Source organism: Periophthalmus magnuspinnatus, chromosome 21 (genome assembly GCF_009829125.3).
Source record: "Periophthalmus magnuspinnatus isolate fPerMag1 chromosome 21, fPerMag1.2.pri, whole genome shotgun sequence".
NCBI classification, from domain to species: domain Eukaryota; kingdom Metazoa; phylum Chordata; class Actinopteri; order Gobiiformes; family Gobiidae; genus Periophthalmus; species Periophthalmus magnuspinnatus.
In genome coordinates this window covers 12879617-12904540 of record NC_047146.1, presented here as the reverse complement: position 1 = coordinate 12904540, position 24924 = coordinate 12879617, and the positions used below count along the sequence as shown (strand labels likewise).

At 38.2% G+C, this 24924-nt stretch overlaps 1 protein-coding gene across 1 annotated transcript in view; it reads right to left on the bottom strand.

The window, feature by feature from the left end:
* Nucleotides 1–249: 249 nt before the first annotated feature.
* The window catches only part of LOC117389700 (G protein-activated inward rectifier potassium channel 1-like), a 76968-nt gene continuing 52293 nt past the window's right edge, over nt 250–24924 (bottom strand). The window contains exon 3 of the mRNA XM_033987416.2: nt 250–2878. Coding sequence (XP_033843307.1) covers nt 2277–2878 — 602 coding nt within the window. The 3' untranslated portion in view covers nt 250–2276. The remainder of the gene's footprint in view (nt 2879–24924) is intronic.

Sequence of the window (24924 nt, the reverse complement as noted above, 5' to 3'; positions counted from 1 at the left end):
AAGTCAGATCTGGGAGAAGAGCTACCACGCACAATAAAAATGATTGTTTTTCAAGGTGTTTTTCAGCAATATACACGACATTGACGATGTGAGAAACATTTAAGGCTATACTACGGAACATTCTAAGCAATAACATCTCCATGGAGACAAGAAGGTGACAAACCCTACACCAGAAAACATACACTGTGCACCTTTAAAGAAATTCTCGAGTAGGACATATGAACAAAAAGATAATCAAACCTCCAAACTGTAGCAGAGTAATTCATTTATTTGCAATGAAAACTCAAAATAAAGACATCAAATTTGACATAAGAAGAGATATGGAAAGTGTGAAGTCTCGTCTCAGGCATGTGAAACTGGGTCAGTATCTACGACTGGACATCTGCTCTGTAAGAATTATTAAAACTGTTAGCCTTGATCTTTCTTGCATATATTCAAACCGTATCTTTTACTCCTTTACATATATAGTAATTGGATCATTTGATTGTTCTATTAGATTTTAAAGAAAGTTATTTTGCTTGTCCAGGATGTTCGTACAGTCTGTGATGTGTGACAGTGGATTCAATTTCATTTTTGTGATTAACATTTCTTGGATAAAAGACTCTAGCCTGGCCAGCCATCCGTGTTTTATTTATTTATGTATTTTGTTATGTATTTATCTATCCATCCTATGCAACATTGTCAATTTCAGTTCCAGTTCCAGAGGGTAGAGCAAATGAACGATGACCGAACTAAAGCATTACAGACGTACACACTTTTGAAACTACATATATATGCTATACAGCTGTGTAACAAAGAACATTACCTAGAATGGATTGCATAACACTTACCCCACGTTTGGTTTATAGTATCACGGTCAATGTCATTTTTGTATGATATGACTTGCATAGCTTTAGTTCACTTCAGTTTGTTCAGAAATCAATTTGGCTAGGCTGGCCAGTCCAGATGGACAGTTCAATTACTAGCATTACGCCGAAGGCAATGCAGTCTAATGTGGAGCTCCAGTCCCTATGCACAATGTGACCCAAAGGCTTGTATACATTCAGGCAAAGATACATAACACGTCTCTTATATCCTTTATTCCTGAAAAGTTTGGGTATCATACAATATCTTCGATGCAGTTAACCAGATTTCATGGCATGGATCCAGAAAACCGAACAGAGGGGCTAAGCTAGACCCTGTGGCTATAGAAAGATTGGAGTCATTACAATGTTATTGCTTTCATCACAAAGGAGTGAGATTATAGGCCCTTAGAAGACAAAAGGCTCTGCTTCCTCTGTAGGGCCTGCTTTGAATCCTAACCAGTAACACCTAAGTTGAAATGGGGTGTCATTAAAATTGAATTCTTCAGAAAAGGGTTTATGAGGTTATGGAAAAAAGAAAGAAAGAAAAAATGATGGCGCAGTACAAAGCTAGCGCCCGAAGCACTTAATTTATGATCAGATAGCCATGAAAGCCCTCGCTAATATCTCTGGACGTTATGTAATGACTGCTTTGTGCTTCTCAAGTACGAGTATTGAACTGCTCAACTTAAGTGTTACTTTAATAATAATAAGAGTGGTTAATTGCGTAACATCGTGCCTAGTACCAACAGGTCATCCGGCAGCACTAATCCATTTTACTCTAATCTGGAAAAATCTCTATGATATAATTTGGAACTTATACATTTGAACATGGTAAATAAGTCAATATATGGAATATCGAATGAAAAAAAAAATACAGCTGTGAATAAATGAGAATGGAAAGAAGGTAATATAGTTAAGGCTAAAAACATCTTTGTCTATTACCTCTTGTATAAGCTAAGAAGAGGAGCATGCAGTCAACAGAACATAGCCACAACTTTTACATTAACAACGAAAGCGATCAACTCAAAAAACCAAAAATGTATGTGCCGATTTCGCCGTCAAAAATCGCAACCGTGTAAAGTTGATCTGTCCGCATTTGTAAATCATATGGCTTTATGCAATTCTTCCGCTGTCAGAAACCAGTTTGATTCTCGTCTTGAAATTAAAATATTGATAAATGTCATGCCGGAAACAAAATTAAAATTCTGCTCTACATGCGCTGTTTCGTATACATGCCGGATTGTGCTAATCGTACATCGTCCTATAGAAAAAAGTTCGTAGCACTTAACATCCAGGGAGTGTGCTCCATCCCGTCAATCTTATAAGGTACTTGTGCACATAATCTATACACGTCTTTAGATATAAGAATATAGTTCGTTAATAAATAAAGAAGGACTTTTCGAGAGGTCGTAGGAAAGGGTATTGGCATAATTATGTAAAGCGATCTGAATTCATCTTTCTAAGTTTGGGCGGCAAATGTCCGTCCATCCTGCCACCAGGTCCCCCGGCAAGTCGTTGCAGTTTTGGGGGCAAGTCCGCCACCGACTTGCTCATGGGCTCTGTGATTTTGGAAGCCTTCGCGCCCTGTTTGTCATCGGACACCCCCGGCACCGAACTGATCCTCTGCAGCTTCATCGGGAGGTCTCCGAAACTATACGTCATTTCCGAAGTCGTGGAACTCATCCTTAGCAACTTCTTCGGCAACCCGTCCCGTCCCGTCATCTTCTGGAGTTTGGTGGGCAGCTTGGTCGTGCTGTCATTGTCCTCGAGAGTCTCCAGGCAGTCCATTGAGGTGTTCTTGTCCCCCATCAACCCGCTATTGCACAAAGACGGGGCCATGAGCGGAGATGATAGTAGCAGAGCCTCCTCTTGCTCTTTGACGCTGTACGGAGGAGTGGGGACCTCGAACGTGGCGTGGAATTGGGAGTAGTCCACCTTGAAGAAGCCTTCCTCCAGGGAGATGACCGGGAAGAAGCGGTGGCCCCACAGCACCTCGTCTTCAGTGTAGGACGTCCGGGCTTGGCAGGTCATCCCTGGGTAAAGACACAAGAGCACAGAGTTAGGTGCGTGGAGAATGATTTGCTCGATATCGACTCTGAGCAGCAGAGACCATAAACATGACCGGGAGCTGTGCTGCTTGTCACTTTCTGTATACGTCAATGTTGAATGTCTAATGAGCATAAATGATTGCATGGCTCCACTTCACAAATGTATAGCCCGGTGACATATTTTATGGTGGTCTATAAGCAATTCAAGAAAAAAAATAATGGATTTTCACATTTTGCCTTGATACAAACAATTATTTATTCTCCTGGGTTTAAATGACATTCTGATATTATATAGCAGTACGTCCCAACCAGGGGTACCAGGACCCCAGGGGATACACGAGCACTTGCCAGGGGGGACTTGGAATGATTTGAGATTTAAAGCGCCCACATTATGTTATTTTCTGATCCATGTTATAAATTTATTTCCTCATTACAAACATACCTGGAGTTATGTTCACCATCATTTGGAATTTGAATGATTTTACCCCTAGAATTGCCGATCTCGACTGAACTCAAGGTAAAAGGTAGCTATTGAAAACAACACCACGTGACATCACAAGGTGGAACAGAGCATTTTGAGCTTTGGAGATGTAGACAGGCTAAATATAAAAAGGTTACTAAAACGTGTGTGAATGAAACAAAACACAACTCCAGGTCTGTTTTTGACGAAGTGACATTCTAACATGGCAAAAACCTCATAAGAGTCAATTTTGCGTCTTTATAAGAAAGATGTAATTAAATTGAATAGTGTGTTAACCTAAAATATTATTAAATAGTAATATATTTACATGATTAATAATGTTTCTGTAGGTTATTTTTTACATAAAAATCATTCAAAACAGACTTGTTGTTGGCTATAATAGTAAAAAACAACCGTTACACAATATAGGGGTTGAGACAAGGCTTTAGGAGTATGTCAGACAAATACAGTTGGGAACCACGCTTCTATATTTCTTGAGGCCTGGTAATATAATTTCATAACATGGTTGCATATATATTAGGGATGCAAAAATATTCAATATAATATAGAATCATTCAATACAACCCTCATAATACACAGGTTTTTGATCAGGTCTTTCACAGATACTCATAAAAACAGCTCCATACAAGCCTCACATTGGCACAGTTACATACAGAGAAGAGATAGTGTTATTGAATAAAATGTTTGAAATAGTAGAGGCCTAAAAGGTTAAGAAATTGTACCAGTTTTAAACCTTGTCATTAAAACACTAAATGGACATGACTGACATTTGTCATTTTTCCATTTTCAAAGATTCCAAAGCAATTTACAAACTATTGTTTCTTTGTGAAATGCTGAATGTTTTTAGGCAGTGGTGGATGAAGTACTTAGTTTTGTTACTTAAGTAAAAGTACAGATACAGAGGTAAAATGTTACTCAAGTCAAAGTAAAAGTATCACATAGGAACATCTACTTGAGAGCATTTAAGTACCCGTTTAAAAATGTACTTTAAGAGCTAAAAAATAAAAGTATTTCACACAAGTGTTGTTCATTCGTTTAAGTTAAATGTAGAGATAATGATTAAAAATGATAGATATTTTGTTCAACAGTTGCAATACGAACCAGTTTTTTTTTTTATTTTGACTATTTATTTTTGTTTGCTTAAAGCCAAAGTTTGAACTCAAAAACATTTGTCAGGATGTTACCAGGGATACAGTAAAAATAACCTCAGAAATTATAAGAAAAATACTTTTTTACTTTTCAGTCCAGTTGAATATGTAGTGGAGTGGAAAGTACAGACATCTGCTCTCAAATGTAGTGAAGTAAAAGTAAAAGGTAGTGTGTAAAATAAAGTAAATAAGTAAAGTACGTAAAAATTTCACTTAAGTACAGTATTTTACTCCTTCTACTTTGTTACCTTCTGCCAAAGCGTTTAGGAAAGATATATTAAAAGTAATACATCAGATGTAACAACTGTTCAGGGGCCTCATCACAGATTTTATTTTCTCTAAGAGTTTTAAATCTTGTTTTGTCTGTGAAAAATACCATGTTATCGCACCATAAATAGTGCCCACTGCCCTCGCGATCACAATCTTCAATTATTAAACTAACAGATGCTATTATAATCCTTTCAGAATAGTTTGCCATCTATTGCATTATATTGGATTGGACAAAAATGCAGTAAAAATGAGACAAAACTGGCACATGAAAAACTGGATTTTGGATCTCTGCAACACAAATAAGAGATTTTATTTTCAAGCACGTCATGTAATGTAATTCTGTTTTGACTGATGTGTTCATTTTGTCTCACTGTTTTCCTCAGCGTTTTACAGAGCGACTTTAACCTACAGCGCATTTGACAGGTACAATGTTTGTGTTTCTATGCTTGATCTATATAACTATATTATATCACAGGAACAGAAATCAAATGTTTATGGGGGTAGGATTCAATTATACCAGCAGCCTGCCTCTCAGAACTGTTTGTAAAAATGAATGCATGTGGCGTTTTATGTAACATCCATAACAAGAAGATAGGATTGTCGAAAATTAGATGCTAATCGATACTAAAATTTGTATCAAAACTAGAGCAGGTATCGATACTAAACATTCACCAGACAGAAATGACAGAAATTTCCTGAGTAGATTTAGAATGATCTTGAGCTGTATCAGAAGAACACATAGTCCAGTGTACCCCCATGGACCACTATGGAACCTACCCAGACGACTGAGGGATAACAAGTACATAAGGTTGCATGGCACCTAAAGGACAAAACCCCGAGCCATAAACAAAGTAATGTAGTCTACTCCATTCAGTGTAGTTCAGTGCAGTGAGCGTTACACTGGAGAAACTAAACAGCAACTTCATAAGAGGATGTACCAACACCAGCGTGAGAGCTGCTCTGGACCCCAGTCTGCTGTGCATCTCCATCTCAAAGCCACTAACCACTCCTTTGAAGGCAGTGAAGTTCAGATCTTAGCCATAGAAAAGAAATGGTTTGAGAGGGGATTTAAAGAAGCTATTTTGTTAGGAAAGACAATCCTTCCTTAAACAGGAATGGGCCCTGAGACATAATCTCTCCCCCATCTATAACTCCATCCTCAGACTCAGAACAATGAGAACAATAGCAAGGTTGTTAAGGGCTGAATAGTAGTTTCAGCTGAAACTGGAGACAATAGATGTTTCCAGTTTCAGCTTAGTTAGCCCCTCCCCTTAGATAGATATAAGGCAGTGACCACCAGCTATATGACCAGAAATGAAGAAACTGCTTGGATCAGTAGCGAAACATCTTCACTCCTACAACGATTTATCCAGTCGACAGATTTAAACTTCATCTTTGCTATGGATCAGACCTGGACGACTGAGGATTTACACAGACATAATGCTGCATATTAATATAAAAAATAACTACAATTTAATGTTGAAAATGACATGAAACTGATATTATCATTAAACGCAGTCATGACTCCAAATGTCAATACCATCCTATGTCTTGTAATAAGTATCGAGCCTGTTCCTTAGTATCAAAATCAAGTTTGAAATTTGAGTATTGTGACAACAGTTTGTAAGAAAATAACAACACAAATGTCTCATGGGACAATTCCACCTCATGGGGACGTTTAGTAAGCACTTTTGTCACGCCTTAAGCTTTGAGATCAAACAGTTCATTTGTCACTATGCTCACAGCCTCATCTATCATTCATAGTATTTAGTTCTTTTAATGAGGTGGAAAAATCCGGGTGTAATTTGTGTTGTAATCTTTGTAAATCTCCTTGTGTACAGCAGAGGCACTCCAAACATTCTGTCTTGTTGCTGTTTAAATATAGTGTTCCTCACCCTTGCTCTACCGTTTGCTGCAGGAGGTAATCAAATTTAAAGGGTGGCACCAAAAGAACATCGCTGCAGGCAAAAGCTTCTGGAGAATAGCAGGGATTTCACTCAAATTTTCTCAATGTATCCGTACGAGGATATGTGTAAAAATTCCCAAAACTAAAGAGTATGTATTATGTAAATTTGACTTTTATGAGCCTTTAACCATGTTGTAAAGGCGTTCCCTCACCATAGGCTTGCTCAGAGTTGTATTTTGATTGAGTAATCCTGCATTGCATTTGAGGCTCGAGTAGTCCAAAAATTTCAGTTTTCCCCTACCCCCTATCCCCGCCCACTGCTCTGTACTTGAGATTATTTGACAAATTGAAACACATGGTTAAAAACTGTTACAATTTTCAACAATAAAAACACATCAATACAAATCGGCTGCTTGCTAAGGTCCAAATTTAATGAAGAGGTCAGTGGTAGTTTTGTCACGATATTACCATTTCAAACTTGATTTTGATACTAAGGACTTGACTCAGTACTCGATATCTGTTACAATACCACAATGAAGATAAAACATGCTCCTTTTTTAGTATTAGAATGTCATTTTCATATACAAAATAATGACTTGTGATTTTTTTGCAGTATCGATAGATGCTTTAGTTTCGATATTGGTTTTAGTATTGGTTAATATCTGATTTTTGATACTTTTGACACCCCTAGTTGGTGGAGCTGGTTCTGTTGGGTTTTTCTCCATCACAGACTGCATAAAGACGTGGACTAAATGAGTTCGACGTCACCCATAGCTTTCGGCTCCAGTCAAATGAAGCCCATCGAGTCTAGCAGTTACAGGGGTGAATTTGGAGCCGAGTTCCAACCAAAGAGCCAATCTGGAGTGAATCTATTGAAGATAACGCCTCTTCCCACCTGAACAGCTGGTTTAGCAGGGAGCGGGCACTTAGCAACGCTGTCAATCAAACCTGTTGCTAACGCTAGAGGGAGCAACCTTGGGGAAAGAAGGCAGCTGGTTTGTCTGTTATTAATGTGCATATCTTGATTTACAGACAAAATAGCAAAATAAAAATAATGAGCTCATGTAGAACGGGTTAATATGAACATTTTTAGACGAAAATGACGACCCTGACAGCAGCAGTTACAGAGAGAGGGGTGACAGTTTTCTAACGTAAAGTGAATTGGAGCCAGAGTCGAGGGAAGCCGGAAGCGCGCTCATGCTCACGTCCTATTTGGAAAACGCAGTGGCTAGCCGGTTAGCTCTGTCCATTTATATATAATGGACAAAGCTAACCTGCTATCCACATCTACATACAGGACCACTCCATCCAAAGCCATAGCATGTCCTTGGACTGAGCAGGTGGCACACAATGCGCATTTAACCCCCGTGAACACATTGCAGTATCATCGCACCTACATGCATCAATTTCACCAGCAAATATGAAACCCAGTGATCCACAAAGCCACTTAACCGCTGGGAGCTCCTCGAGTCTGGACTATAATTTCTTAATACCCAAACTTTCTTATGCCAATACATGTGTGACAGTTCTTTAAAAACATCCAATTTACTTCATTATGGGATTTCAAATTAAAACAAAACAAAGCAATTTACCGCATTCTGGCTTCGTGTGAGCACCCCTAACTACGCTTAGCTCATGCAGGCGGCACATTGGGAAAATCAAATCCCGCCGTACGTCCCTGGTAATAAATGAGCATAATTACTAAAATCACAAGGTTTAAATTAATGAGCAACAATCATTTTTCATGCAAAGTTCATCATGACTGTTATTAGCAATTGGTATCATAAGGGCGTTAAATTATACCGTATTGTTTGGACTAAAAGAGAAGCAGGGAAAAAAGTCATAAGATGGGTTTTAATATCAATGTAGTTTAATTATGCAGAAGCACAGTTTTCATATAGAGGGAAAGCTCGGGGCACTCGTGTTAAGTCCTTTTGAAGCTGTTAGGAAATTATCAACGGCAACGACTTACTATCGCATGTTTTAATTAACCAGCGTATTATTGTTGGACGACCTGAGACGAGACGTGTTCATTCACCGCACGAGACAAAGAGATGTCATTATAGTTGTGAAGGGGGAAGCTAGAGGCATTTTGCACGTTCCTTTCTGGGGCCATGAGATCATTCCGTGATAACGTCCATGCTCAGTGACAGATGTGGGAGAAGCGATTGGGGAATTTGCTCTGTTACTCATGCGCTATTGCCTCAGCGTGCCCGAGCCTTGGGGCATATGGATGTGTGGGGTGTGAGGAATTAGCCTGGTGAGCTAGCGGGAGCAAAATGGGCAGGTCAAAAGGGTAAAAAGAAAAAAAAAAAAATGTTAAGGGTGCACTATGTGACTTTTCTGCCTGTCTTGATGGGGATTGATGGAGAAATTGCAATTCTGTGCTGTGCCAGCCCCACACTGCCAACTCAGTACTGTATGTGTCTACGTCATCAAAGGTATAATACTCCCTACAATCGAAGCATGGCTAGACTAGACTGTCACTGTCTTTTAGAAGAGAAAACACTATAAGAAATTAACCTATAAGGGACTATTCAATTCAGTTCCAATTCATCTTTATTCCAGACTCATGGTCAATTTTTAAAAACAGACAGGGACAGTGACAATACAAACAGTAAATTTTATGTTTTTATTAATTTATGTTTTAAAAAGAGCCACACCAGTGTCTCCACATCTTGGACTGATACCGAATTGCACTGAATTTTATGTTTGTGAGTGACATTATTATTTCATTTTCTGACTGACTTATTCAGCCTGCAAATAAAACAGTACATTAAAGTTCGTAGTACAGCAAAGTGTTCGCTCGTGTAGTGACAAACATCTCGGTCGCACTAGTCCATCGCGGCCTCCTCAGTCGCACCTGTAAAGCGTCACTATAATCCACCTGCAGCCTCCGGAGACTGGCTTTTTTGTAATAAGTGGTGTACAGTATGGGTGTACAATATGATTTAAACAACATCAACTTTACATCATCAGAACATGAACCAAATGTGAACAAAAACGTGTTAGCTTGAGCGTACAACATCCTGCATTGTCTATAAATATCATCATTTCTGCTGTTGTAACTTAGTTTATTTGTAACTTTCAACACAACATTAGACAGGCAAAACTACTTCAAAAACTGCCAGAATACCTCACCTGCTTTTTAATCATTGATACAGGAACATTTAATACCAGATCACATGACTGTATAAGGCGAGCCACAACCAAACTCAGACTGAAAGAGGACTTTTAGCTGTTTTGCTTCCCAAAAGTGGAATACACTCCAAGGAAAAGCAAAACTGGAATTTAATAATCTGATAACAAACTTTAATACACACACCTGCTCCTGTTTTTTATGTTTTATATGGACTTGTGTACTTATTTGTATTGTATTTTAAACAGGACGTCCATGAAAAAGACAACCCAAGTGCTCTCATTGGGTTCCCCTGTATAAACAAAGATAAAGAAAGACTGGAACGGACAATACTATCACCATGTCTCCCGGGCAATTTCAATTTATTCTACAACAGAGTCGTAGTTATAGTCTTGTCTGGAGCGTTCCACAGTATAGCATTAAAGTTATGTATCTCCATGGGGATTTTTTTTTTTTTTTTAAGCAATATTAATTTTACCTGTCCCCATCTGTATTAAATATTATTGTCCTTTATAATATTATGATGCCATGAAATCCAGCAGTACAGTGGAACATTCCAGGCAAACCAACAGCATTTCCATGGAGACAAACAGGAAGCTAGAAGACTGTCCATCAGAAAAATTACATAGTGCGTCTTAATATTAGTGGGTACATTTTCATGGCCAGAAGAACTCGTACAAGTAGAAATAATCAGATAATCAGACAATCCAATGATTATATAGTAGTGATTTATGTGTCTTTACCTGTCCAAAAGAAATCCGACCATCAAAAACACCTGGTACTATGGGATTTTTTTTTTTTTTTACTGTAATCAATGTACTGGATGCCAAAGTAAATTTTTCTTTACCGTTTTATTTGAGTTTTTTCTATTTGCCATATTAGTTTGCATAATTTTCCTGCACAGGCATGTACAGTCAGAAAGAACGCAAATTACTCACAACAGATGTACCGTAAATTTCGGACTACAGAGCGCACCTTGATATAAGCCGCACCAGCTAAATTTGAAGAGAAAATCAATTTTGTACATATATAAGCCGCACCTGAATAAAAGCCGCAGGTTTTCATATTGTAACATGAGACATTTACACAGAAAGACGGTGCACCGACACGCTTTTTTTTAAACTGTGCCTGAAAATTGGCACCAACACGACAACAACACGGGATGAACACATCTGCAGGTTTAGAAAATAAAGCTGCACCAACACGGAAAATCTGCTTTTATTTCCTCTGAAAACTTTTGTCGTCTTTTTACATTGACCAAGTTGGATTCATTGATGTCGAGCTTACGTGCAGTGGCTCTATTTCAGGGGTCGGCAACTCGCGGCTCCGGAGCCGCATGCGCCTCTTTCCGCCTCATACTGCGGCTCTGCGTGGCTTGGGAACTGACAGACACAGCTCACAGTCCTGCGTAAAGAGCCCTGATTTTCAGACGCTGTGCGCACAGGGGTCAGGAGCAACTTTGGCCCGTCCCTAATGACACACTAATAAGCTCGTCCGTAGATGTATCATGAAAATCCTGCTGGAAATCGCCACAGAAATCTATTTGATGTAGTAGCAAGTATATTATCTGCTCTTGTATCCGCGGTGACGTATCACGTATAACACATCAGACACGACGCCCAAAAGTAGAGCCACAACCGAGTGAAAATGAGCCAAAACAAAAGTCTTTGGAGATCTTTTTAACAAAGGGGAAAAGGACAACTGAGGAGCCAGAAGAGGAGACTACGACCTCCAAGAAAAAGAAAGATAAATTTAACAGACAATGCCTACTTAAAATCTGGGTTTGTCGCTACAGGTGACTCACACGCACAGAGTCCGCTCTGCGTAACATACGGGAAAAGCAAATAAGGCAATGAAACCTTCAAAACTGCTTTGGCACATGGAGAATAAGCACCTGGGATTAAACGATACGCTACGAGTTTTTTTGTTGTTGTTTTTTAAAGAAACTGCGGAGTAGACATATAATCAGCGCGATGCATGATGCAGCGGTTTGGTGAGTTGTATTTTTTTAATGCACTTAAGTTGTTTTTGCCATATTTATCTGCCACGTGTAGAAGGCTTGTCCGTGAAAGTAAAACCTACATTATTCCGTTACATTATTGTTATTATACAGTGTTATCTTCATTTTAGATGTCAACAAGTATTTGCGGCTCCCAGTGTTTTATTTTATGTGGAAAGTGGGTCCAAATGGCTCTTTGCGTGTTAAAGGCCGACCCCTGCTCTGTTTCCTTTCTGTTTCTTTATCTTAAAAACTGCATCATATCCATTTCATGATGCGCAAAATGATCGTTCAAAATCAAAACTAGTGAATTCTTCAGAGCAGAATCTTTCCCCACGTCTGTCTCACTTTTACGTTTACAGCTAGAGAGCGCCCCCCAGGGTCCGTTATCCAGTAAAATTCCATATATAAGCCGCACTGCTGTAAAAGCCGCAGGGTTCAAAGCGTGGAAAAAAAGTAGCGGCTTATAATCCGAAATTTACGGTAACTGTTTACATGACATTTCAATAATCTAACTCCAGAAATTAGATCATGATGAATTTTTTTGGTTGTACATGTAAACATAGCCGGTGTCAAGGTGTTTGTTAAACTGCACGAGGAAGAGACACAAACTGACCCAGAAAAACAAAGTGATGATGAATGTTTTATTGAATAACTTGAAGTGATCTCCATCCAGGCCAAGACACTGGAGGTGGTGAAGAGGAGGAGAAAGAAACGCTGAAGATACCGTTGGCTCTTTGTCCTGTTTTTGTTTTTTGTTTTTTGTTTTTTTCTCGTAACCCGCCATGCTTGTTTTGCTGCTTTGTTTTCCAATGGAACTAGTGGAGGCAAGACCCAGTTCCCGACTCTCATCTACCTCATTGTGAAGTATCGGAAAAGCACGATGTCCATCTGTTAGTCACGCTCTTACGGACAAAGTGGTGAAGTGTCTTGCTCAAATACAAAGGAAATCAGTTATCAAAGTCATTGGCAAATTTCTCATCTGCATTATACTTCATTGTGGTTATATACAGTAATCTTCAAAGGTAAATGTTCTAGTTGCTGGACCGCACAAACAATCTGGGGTCTCACAAAATCGATAATAACAATATAGAATTTGCTGTATACTATTTTTGAAAAACATTAATACAACAGGCTTCAGCACCGCTTTGCAAAATGTTCAATTCAGTACTGAACCCGTATTAAACTAAGACAAGATTAGTACCAAGTGGGTCTGTACCAAAACACTGACGTAAACTAGAAACCAGGCCTAACAAAACCAGTAAACAAGAGAAAATATTTTAATCTTTGGATGATGGGCTGTAGACCGGAATTGATTTTTTGGAGACCATGATCTAGTCCTTGGGCCACAAGTTGAACAGGCCTGGGCTACACCAAAGCCAAAACAAAACAGTAAAAGGTTTGAACCTACAAAACTGGACTGAACCGAACTGGAGGATTGAGGACATTCATCCTAATGGAAAACAAAATACAACAGACAACCAATGGCACATCAATAATAAATTTTTTCATAAGATGTTGAGTTATTCACAAAGATATTTATGATAATAATAAACAAGTATTGATTGAGGGTCAGACTGCTAAACCGTAGCGGGATCCTCCTCAGAGAGATGAAGTGAATGTAAGTGGTCTTAATGAAGTCTGCGCGATATTGAAAACATGTAATATACAAAAGAATTGATTGAGCTGTCGATTTGAGGCGAATTTCAACCACGCTGAAACAATAATTCAATAGACCACAAACTGGCAAATGCTTGGAAAGCCACAATACGAGCGATATTATTATTCATTATTAGAAACAGGTCACACAGGGCAGGGTTAGGTCAAGTTGGTTTTCAGACTAAATCATGAGAAGGCAAGTTGAGGAGAACAAATCTTCATAAATGCTATAGAATAAATATCAGGAAAAGTTACATATATCGTCAGTAATATGGAAAGTCTGATATAGAGGGATAATTCCAAGACACGCAAGTCCACTCACAGGAAGCCTGCAAGTTTTTCAGTGCAATAAAAAATGTATTTCAGTCTTTTTAGTCAAAATTCTGTAATATTTTGAGTAAACAAGAGAAGAACATTTCATATATGGTCAATTATATGTCAGAGTTATGGAAAGTCTGATAGTAGTTTAATTTCATGACCTGCAAACCTGCTCACAGTAAGAGCACAAGTTTTTCAGTTTAATAAAAAAAAAAAAAAAGGCTTTTGTTTGTATGTCTTTTTAGTCAAAAATGTTATACAGTGGGGCTTTAACAACAAAATGTTCAAAAATGATCTTGAAATCAACCAAAAAATTCAAATGAATCATAGCGAGAACAATTAAACTCTGAAACCACTGAACGAAAAGTGAAAACATTTTTTTTTTCAAGATTTACAGTGTGTGTGCAGCCAATTTCATCACCTACAATGTTCTGTGCCTTGTGTATGATATAACATAGTCTTTTAGCTTTACCATCTGTATGTACGGTTTAGTGCATGTTATGCAGCGTGCACAGCTAATAACGGGAACCACAGAGGGAGGGGAGGATGGAGGGAGAGAGGGAGAGGCAGCAGCAGCTTGACTGGTGTTAGATAAGACCTGGGCAGGAGGAGCAGAATGAAAAGTGCCCGCGGAGAGAAGGTTGCCACATTCGTATGTACAAGCCTCAAATAGCCTCATCTTCCATCTATTAATAATGCTCTTTTGTTCTGCACATGGTATATTCAACTCACATGCTGCAAGCCACGGATGAGAATGTATCGTGCTTGTGTCTGCTGTATACCTAGAATCTTTGACATGGACTATACAGTATGACATTTTACTATTTGCACATTTTAAATCACAAAATTAATCTAAAACAACTTAATAAAAGAAACAAGTTCACCAACTTCTGCATTAGAAAACTGCGGTGCCCAGTGGAAGCTGTTGGCTCCTCCTATGGATAGCTGCAGATCATGCTAGTGTGTAGTAGAATTTTTTTTTTGCATTTCTACCAAAATGACTACGCCAAATCCTAGGTGTATCATCGATTAAGAAAATAAAATTGAATAACTGCTTTAGGCTGCTTTAGGCTTTGATTTTTTTTTATAAAGAAGTACTATATAACTTTTCTAGTGGAGCTTCTACCATCTACTTGTATCCATGGAGATATTGTTTCTTTGCCTGGAATGTTCCACAGTATGGCATTAAACTTCAATCACAGGATTATTTTTGCTGAGAAATAGCTTTAAAAACATGCATTCTTGCAGGCGTTGAGCCTCTCCACAGATCTCACATGTATCTTGGCCTAGAGCATAGGTGTCAAACTCTGGCCCGCGGGCCAAATTTGTAATTATACAGTGTAATTATATTTGGCCCGCAAGGCAATTTCAAATTAATATTAGAGCTGGCCCACCGGTATTATACGGTGGCAGGGCTGTAACACCACATTCACCGCTTATATTACAAATCCCATAATGCTCTGCTGTTGTTTTGGCGCATCAGTTAGGACAGAGGCAGACTAACCTCCAAATGGAGCTGATTGAACTCCAGTGTGATGAAACGCTGAAGTCAAAATTTGATGCTGTTGGGGCCGCACAGTTTCCACAGTTCATCCCTGACACGATGCCTCAGCTCCGCACCGAAGTTGCTCAATTGCTCTCCATGTTTGGTAGCACTTACCTATGTGAGCAACTTTTCTCCTCAATGAAGATGACAAAAACGTCTCACAGGAGACATCTAACTGACGAACACCTTTGTTCAATAATGAAGGTTTCTTCAGCTCAAACCCTGAGCCCCGACATTGATGAATTGGCATCCAAGAAAAGATGCCAGGTATCTGGCTTGGGCGCATCAGAGTAGATCAGTGTGTCACAAAATGAGCAGTAAATACATTTTCTATGCACTTTTTCTTGCTACTCCAAGGCCTGAATGGTTTATTTATTCATAGTTATGTCATTTTATTTTGAAATTTATTAGCCTGTGTAAGAAGCTAATTTTCACATTTAACTCAGAAGGCTGCAAACAGAAAGGATTCAATTTTTATTTAAATCTTATTCAATATGCCATTGATATGTTTTATTATTATTATTATTACTACTATTATTATTAGTAGTATTATTAGCAACTCGATTTTGAATGCCTGCACTTTAAAGTTATATAAGCCTTGCTTGTTCAATATTCATTGTTAAATCAAAACTTGTTTGGTTCCATATTAAAAGGTTCATTTGCTCAATCTTGGCCCGCGGCTTTGTTCAATTTAAAATTTTGGCCCACTGTGTATTTGAGTTTGACACCCCTGGCCTAGAGGCATCCCCTGCTTGTTTCCATAGAGAGGTTTAATGTCATGCTGGAACTTTCAAGGCGATGTAATAACTCCACGGAGACAAGTAGAAATGTTACACATTTAAATCAACAAAATTTCATCAAATTTTTCTTTTTTTTGATCAGTTTATGTTTCAACTTTTTATAATTTTCAGTCCAATTGATACGAAGTCTGTTTTCACAAATACAATGTCAGTATCAGTTGCAGGCAACATATACTTATATATATACTTATATATAGGTCTATATATACTTATATATAGGTCTATATATACTTATATATAGGTTTATATATACTTATATATAGGTCTATATATACTTATATATAGGTCTATATATACTTATATATAGGTTTATATATACTTATATATAGGTCTATATATACTTATATATAGGTCTATATATACTTATATATAGGTTTATATATACTTATATATAGGTCTATATATACTTATATATAGGTCTATATATACTTATATATAGGTCTATATATACTTATATATAGGTATATATATACTTATATATAGGTTTATATATACTTATATATAGGTCTATATATACTTATATATAGGTTTATATATACTTATATATAGGTCTATATATACTTATATATAGGTCTATATATACTTATATATAGGTTTATATATACTTATATATAGGTCTATATATACTTATATATAGGTCTATATATCCTTATATATAGGTCTATATATCCTTATATATAGGTCTATATATCCTTATATATAGGTCTAGTGCTGTTTGCCCTCCATTGGGAACTCCATTCACAAATATTCAAACAGACACTGGAGGAAAAGTTGATTCAATGTCTTGCCAAAGGACACAAAACAGAAACAACTGGAGCTACTGCCACCTTCTTATTTTGATATGGATTTACACAAATGGCAATATGAGCGATGTTTTTTTTTAAAACAATTCCCCTTAACATAAAGTTTTTCTGCTTTGGTTCTGGTCTCATCTTGTTTACTCATTGGTTTGGTTCTCTTCTAGTCCTGGTTTAGTCCTGGTCTTTTGCATCTATAATTAGCAGTTATTCATACACATTAAAGCCTGTGCATTATTAAACAAATAACACCTTATCCCTGCTTTAATTATATATATTCTCCACTGTAGAGCACACAACCAGCTGTTGTTCAACTCCCATATTCATATGGCACACAGCGTATTAGGCTCGGCAATGAATAGGGCTACACACAGGCTAACATCACTGCATACTGTGCGTGACATTAAAGATGGTATATGTGCTCAAAATGTCAGCTCCAACGCCTGTAAACTGTACACAGCTAAAAATAGCAGCTCAGGGAGGAAAAATATCTCCCTTGTCACCGTACAGTAGCACGATTAGTGCTAACTCGTGATGTCAGGAAGTCAAGTGGAATTAAATGTGCTTAAAATGCCGTTGATTTTTTTGTCATGTGTTGTGGCATTTGTTCGACATGAAACGTGATGTTTGTTTATCAGTTTTAAATTGACAAAAGTAACTAAATAATGCACTTAACACATAACAAATGTAGATCACCAATTTACCTTTTATCATTTAGAAAATGCCATATTCGAAGAAAACAACATATTAAAATGTTTCATCACTTTCACTTTCGGTTTTGACACTCTGAGTCTCCCCTCCCTTTGTTCCCTCCACTAAGTCACCCCCCCTTCAGAGCGATATAACAACACAATGAAATTGTTGTTTTTGAAGTTGCAATGTATTATTGTGTATCCTGCTTTTATTTATTTAAAAAATTGGCCCTGCATGAGTTACGAAGGATTCTGTGCTTAGTCTTGTACCAGAAGTGTCAGTTCATACTACTCACCGTGAAGAGGGTCTGAATAGTTCCCAGGAGAGTTTTCAAGGTTTCTCAAACATGCATGGATGACATATTAAACCACTTCTTTAATGATAGCTCATGTACAGAGCTGCAAACTGGGGCATAGTGAAAAAGGGGACAATCTAATCCATCCACGGCTTGTAATCAATCGGCTGCTGTGCTCAAAAGTCTGTGGCTGTTATCGCAATTGCACATTACTTCAGTTATATTTTTTGCCTGAAATGTGTGAATTTTATAATAATTTAATAAAAACACCCACTTGAGAATGTTTCTGCAATTTACATTATAGTTGATATTAACACACAAGTGTCAACATGGGACAAAAAAAACAAGTGTGGGGGAACATTTTGAACAAAATCTATGAAATTTCCTGCATTCTATGGCATTTTAGAGGTACATTAAATAATACTTTGTAGTGCAAATATGGCTATGTTTTTACTTCCCAGTAAATAATTCCCACTAGAGAATCACACCAGACTGGGATGACCACACTGTTTGTGCATTAAAGAATGAGCTGGATGTTCTATATATCCCAGTTTGATCATAGCAGGCCTATAAATAAAGAGAATACAGCAGCCATTTACTACTAGTCTACTATACTGTATGAACTCTTCAACTCGCATTAGACCATTTAAGTGTAATAAGACTTTGAACAAAGCCTAAGCTTTTACTGTTTGGTCAGTCTATTCCGAGTATATTCATTGTTTATAAGTTTGATCACTGCCCTCCACTGTGTAGAGAGTGGCTCTTATATGGAGATCTGAACTCATGTTTTATGTGTCAGGTTATTGAATCTACATAAACACCTCACTGGTTATGCACACACATGCACATTCATGCACACACGTGCACAATCCTCACATGATGAGTATGTAAAATCTCCTGCCTTATTGTACATTGCAGAAGTACTTTATCTGAGTGGCAGACAAACAGAGCTAACATACTGAAATTTCACCTGACCGGTCCCTGCATCAGTGCAGCGGTGGCACTCTATCCTCTTGGGGTTGGGTCAGCGGTGGTCAAGGGGAGCTCAGCCTGTATCCGATGGGCTCTTGCAGACGCATGAGACCCACACTTTCCCTCGCTGTAGTGAGTGCGCCACAGAGTACGCGCTGGACCATTCACTGGACCAATGGGAGCATGCTTCATTTGGAGCTGTCTGATTTAAAGTATCCAACTCTGGACCTGTAGCCAGGTGTTCGTACTAAGGAAAATCTGTCTTTAGTCATGTCACATATTACTTGAAATTGCAGTGGTCATACACTGGAGGCAACACACACATTTTTATTATTTTTTTACACAAACCTAATGACCTAATTCTCACTAAAATGGCCAGAAAGGACAATGACCTGTAGATGATGATATTAAAACATCATACACACAGTTTAGTGCATGTGTCCTCAGAACTGTGTGAAGGAGCATTCAATAAAATAAGGCACAAGTAAATTACAGTGTTGTTCATTGTGTAAGTGCCTGGATGTCAGACAAACATGTAGGGCAAAATGATTATGTACTGAATGGTTTAGGGACCAGGTCGTATTTTGGGATCCTCCTCCCGCTGTGTCAGTTGTACTCCTTCTGTGGACTATTCCTAAAAATAGGAAGTGGAAAACGGAGAAAACCCATGCCACTGTGTATTTTGTATCTGTGATAAAACCTTATGTAACAGTCAAATCCACGCCTGCCTGGATCTCTGTGTTTCTATGGAAACAAAGCTGTAGGAATGCGAGCATGCCACAGCCATAAAGCTCCTCTGCAGCTCACTGCTGACTTTGTTCAAAAGTAACAATGACATAACAAAATACTAAAATGCTTTTACTTTTTGGGACAAATATGAAAGAAGACAACTCCCCTTTCAAAAACGATAAGTTTTACTACTGAGCCGAGTCAAAACAACCACAACCAAGTGACCTTTAACCGTACAAAATACCAAGTCAAAGTGCTGCTGATGAATCGGGCTGATTCATCGGCAAAGATCTGACCCTGTATCACAACTATGTCATCTTAAATGGGTTGTTTTCAGATTCTAAAAATCTCAGATGGGTTCAGTATTTATAGCATTTGTTTCATCCTACTTGCTGCTTTGTTCCATCATTGATTTCCACTATGGTACCAGCTGCATGGTGATTTGGCAGGTATTTACACTGATGCTCTTCTCACAAATGGCCACAATAATCCACTATACTGTAGCCTACTGCGGTGATTCATACTGTTGTGGCCCAGGTTTGAGAAGTTTCAGAATCCATGGCAAAAATGTGCGATGGCGGGGTTTGAATCAGCTACTTTATGGTTAGTGGATGAATACAGCATATCCATGACAATTATCCATAAGGTTTCAAAGTCCCTTGGTTCATTATCTTGTTACATTAAGCCTATATCACATCACAGTACTCTGAATATTAATAATCATTCTACTTTTTTAAACAAATAACTACACATTGAATCCTTCATAAAGACTTAATTCTAACTCTAACTCCTAACTCCTTAAAGAAGCATTAATCCTGAACCATTCTTAAAGAGGGCGGATTTGTGGAATATCAACTTTTTTGGAGCTTTCTACCATTTTATATTATTCCCTCACCAAAAACATCTAGTGATCTCTCCCAGTTACCCATTTTTAACCCCATTAAACAGCTCTAACTGTTACAACCCCAGCTCTCTATGTAGCATATACATGTTATTCGCTGGCACCGGAGCCTTGGATCTGTGCTCGCTGTGTCGCTGCACAGTGAGGGAGTGAAAAAAAAGTAATGGTGTTTTATCACCAGCGCTGCATGAGAGAGAGGAAGGGAGCAGGGGAGCAGGGGAGGTGTGGGGAACATCACTAAACGTGTCAAATAGTGCAAAAAGAAACTATACCTGAACAATACATGTACTTATGACACAATAGCAAAGTGCAATACAGGAGCTTACACGTCAGCTCTACTGGCACTGAGGCTTATATGGTGAATGGATCAGCGATATATCGGTTGAATTCTTCTAAACATCGACAATGTTCCGACATTGGAGACTATGTTAATGAAATGTAAGTCATTTCCAGTGTTGGGAGTAACGGCGTTAAACTATAACGGCGTTACTAACTGCGTTGCTTTTTCAGTAACGGAGTAATCTAACTAATTACTTTTCCCAGCGTCGTAACGCCGTTACCGTTACTGACAATAAAATGTGGCATGTTACTTTTAATTGAGTTCACTCTGCTCTTCATCAGAGTCTCAGAGATAAAAGGTTTGTTTGAGATGAGGCGGGCGCGGATACGACGCCGTCGATCGGTGCGCGGTGCATGCCAGTTAGTTTTGTGTCCAAGATGCCACCGACTTGCTCTGACGTAACTTGTGCGCTGGTAACGGGAAGTTTTTGAGCGCAGCAGCTCTCCACCGACTGCGGCCGCCTGCATGGACTACAAACGCGTAATGCATGATGGGAAATGATGTCCTGTCCACACGTGCATTCACAGCGGATTGGGTCCGAGTTGTGTTTTGATCAGAAACGTGACTGTGTTCTGTCCAAAGAGGAACAGGCTCAGATCAGAGGTGATTAATATTTGAATACTGGACAGAGAATTACAGTGTGTGGCCAGAGAAGCTTAAAGGTTTTGTCTTATTTTACATGATTTACATTTGAATGGTAATGAATCTTTTCAGTATTATACTGAAAGCACTTTATTGTTACTGTTTATTTTAATGAAGAAAATTCTTGAAGTTGAAATTGTGTGACATGTTGATTTATTTGCACTTCAAATGAAATGTTTTATATTTTTTTTTAATTTTTGATAAATTCTATAATTTACTTGGAAACAAATGCAAAATAATTGCAATCTGTTAAAGTAAAATCAATGTTAAAGGTTCACATCTGTTGTGTTTTTATTGTTTTAACATAATAAGTAACGTGGAGTAAAGTAACGCGGAGTAGTTACTTTGCCTAGTAACTAGTTACTTCTCCCAAAAAGTAACTGAGTTACTAACTCAGTTACTTTTTGGGAGAAGTAACTTGTAACTATAACTAATTACATTTTTGAAGTAAGATGCCCAACACTGGTCATTTCCAAATTGTCCTCAGCGCATCAGATTTGTGTTTTTGAACAGACGGATTAATAAAAATGGAAAAATACAGACGGAAAGCAAAATACATAGATAGACATGTCACAATATAAAAATGTAATGGTTTTATTACTGATTTTCAAATGACTGATGATATAATTGGATGAATATTCACTATTATTGACACTGTGACTAAACAGTAAAATCCTTCATTTTCTGTCATTGTCATTGTCTAATACATTTCAGTTCAAGTGCATTTTAGGTAGAGGGTGCCTGATCTGCTTGTCTCCATGGAGATGTTATTGCTTTGCCTGGGATGTTCGATAATTTGGTATTTAATGCAGGCATCATAAAAAACCTCCATGGAGAAGATTGCGTTTATTCCAGTGTGGAACATAAGCCTTCTTTGCACTAGTTCACTTTTGAGCGTCTGTCCAGAGTGACCAGTGTCTAAAGTGACCCGTACTGCCCCACTCGAGGGGTCCGAGCCAGACTTTGGAGGGTACCAGCTTCTAGAAGGATTCCTTTAGCTAAGACGTGGCTACACAAGGAAACGAGATAATTGGACAAGAGAGAACACAGACTCAAGACAGTAAAATGCAGAGATGAACATAAAAGAATCATTTCTCACCTAACACTGACTTGATCGTGTGATAAAACACCATATTTCCAGCTATGGCAACTTATATGTTGACCTGACTTGCTTCATAAAACAAAGCTAAAAACCACTGTTTCTGTTTATAAATGCAAAGCACTTGCGTAAGGATCAAAAGTCTGGTATTTCCAGTGCACAATACATCTAATATTAGACCCAACCCATAAAGAGACATTAAAACACAGTGTAGAGGTGCAGACAAGTGAACTGCAGAAAAAGCTGACGATAAACTGAGAATAGTTTTGAGTTTACGCTAGCTTTAGCTTTATCTTTAGCCTCGTCTCACAGCGCCACAAACTTGGGATTACTAAACGTCTTTTGGTAAATTGCTGAGCTCGTCCTTATGACTATGTGTATGATTCACATGAGTTATGTTTGAGTGACGTCAGTGTCTCACAGAGCAGGGCCCTGCTCCTGGACCCGGAGCCGTGCCCCGAACGTGGAAACACAACTCCACACAGACCCGGTCCAAGAAGGCCTCAAGTGTACTGTGCCAATGCAAAAGAGGCATTAACATCCGAGACAAGCAGGTGGTTGACCCTCCATCAGAAAAGTGACGTAGTGCACTTAGACCAGCACTTAACACGATCTGACAAAGACTTTAACAAGCCACATCTAGGTTTACTTTTTGGGAGCGTAGATTAAATTCAAATGACTTTATTTTGCATTTCATTTCATGATTTTTTTTTTTGTTTTTATCATTAAATTACATCCTGAATAATCGTGCCATCCCCAGCATTGTTTCTGATGCCCCCAAGGATATTATACCAACATGTGACACAGAATTCCTAGTTGTTGTTTTTTTTTCTTTTTCTTTTCTTTCCCAGGAAGCATTACAGACAAAGAAAAAAAAAAAAACGAAAAGAAGTCTGGGAAAAGTCATATGATTTACCGGAGGGTTTCATACACACATGTCTGTTCAATAGGACATAAGTGCTACAAAGAGAGAGCGAGTGCTTGGGAACAACAGCCTTAGAATCCATTTTTGCTTCAGCCCGTACAATACAAGAAGTGAGATGGATGGGCTACATAATAATCCTGGAAGTCTTATTGTACAAATATTTCTCACATGTGCCTCATGGAAATGGTAATATATGGCACATTTGCAATACCTGCGACTTCAACCAAGTAATCAAATCTACAATAACAGTTCTTACTATTTAGCGCGTGGGAATGGCTTACAAATACAACACATGTACAGCAAGTACAAATACAGCAGTAAATACAGCATCATTACAGCCTTATTCAAGTGTAGCTGAAATGTCAGTCATTGTGAGACAAATAAAGCTTCTCTTATCATATGTAACTGTCGCACAAGTTCAACATAGTTACACTGTAAGTGCACCCTGAGAAAAGCATAATTACAGGATATTCACACTATAAATGTTTCTTTTCCCCCCATCATTCCAAAACTAACAATAGGCCAATATTTTATTACTAGTACTAGTACTAGTACTAGTACTCCTAACCAGGATCCTGGCTCAACAATTAGTTTAAGTACAGTATTATGACAGGTGTTCTTTTTTTTTTTTAATTGAATATTTATCATAGTTTTACATCAGTAAAGTAACAGTAAGAGAAGAAAGTTCAGATATCGACTCCTTGTGATGGAAATTGACTCTCTGCATTTGACCCATCCCTCACCCAGTGTCTCAACCTGTCAGCAGTGAACTACTACCATGAGCTCAGCTGGGTCAGGACTGGATTTTCCCAGAGTGCCCGGGGGAAATCCACTCAGACATGGGGAGAAACAAACTCCACACTGAGGCTGGAGGCTGGGAGTCACACCAGAAGCTCCTGCTGTTGAAAAGGGACGTGATGTTTGTGAAAGACTTGGCTCTTTTGAGCAGTTCCTTAACATGAAAGGTCGGAACCGGATCTTATTTTTTAAAAGCTTTGTGCACAAAAAACTTATTTGTCATTATAATAACAGTTAGTTTTTAATTATTATTCTGCAAAGTTGAATTTAGATTTTCATCATTCCAAAGGGTAAAAACACTCCCACTCTCAGTTTGAACCATTTAAACAGATCTGAGCCTTGGTTATTTCTCTCTGTGATTAAACTGTAGATAAAATAAGTTCTCACATCAGCTTCTGTCAAATAAATAAATGGTAAAAGAGCCAGTCTTTTGAATGACTCTTTGAAATGAACAGATACAAAAGATTCGGATCCCATGAAAGAGCCAAAAGAGCCATCACTAGTTTTGAAAAGAACAGGATCTCTCTAAGCCATTAATACACAAAATTCCAACCAAAATGCAAAAATCTGCACG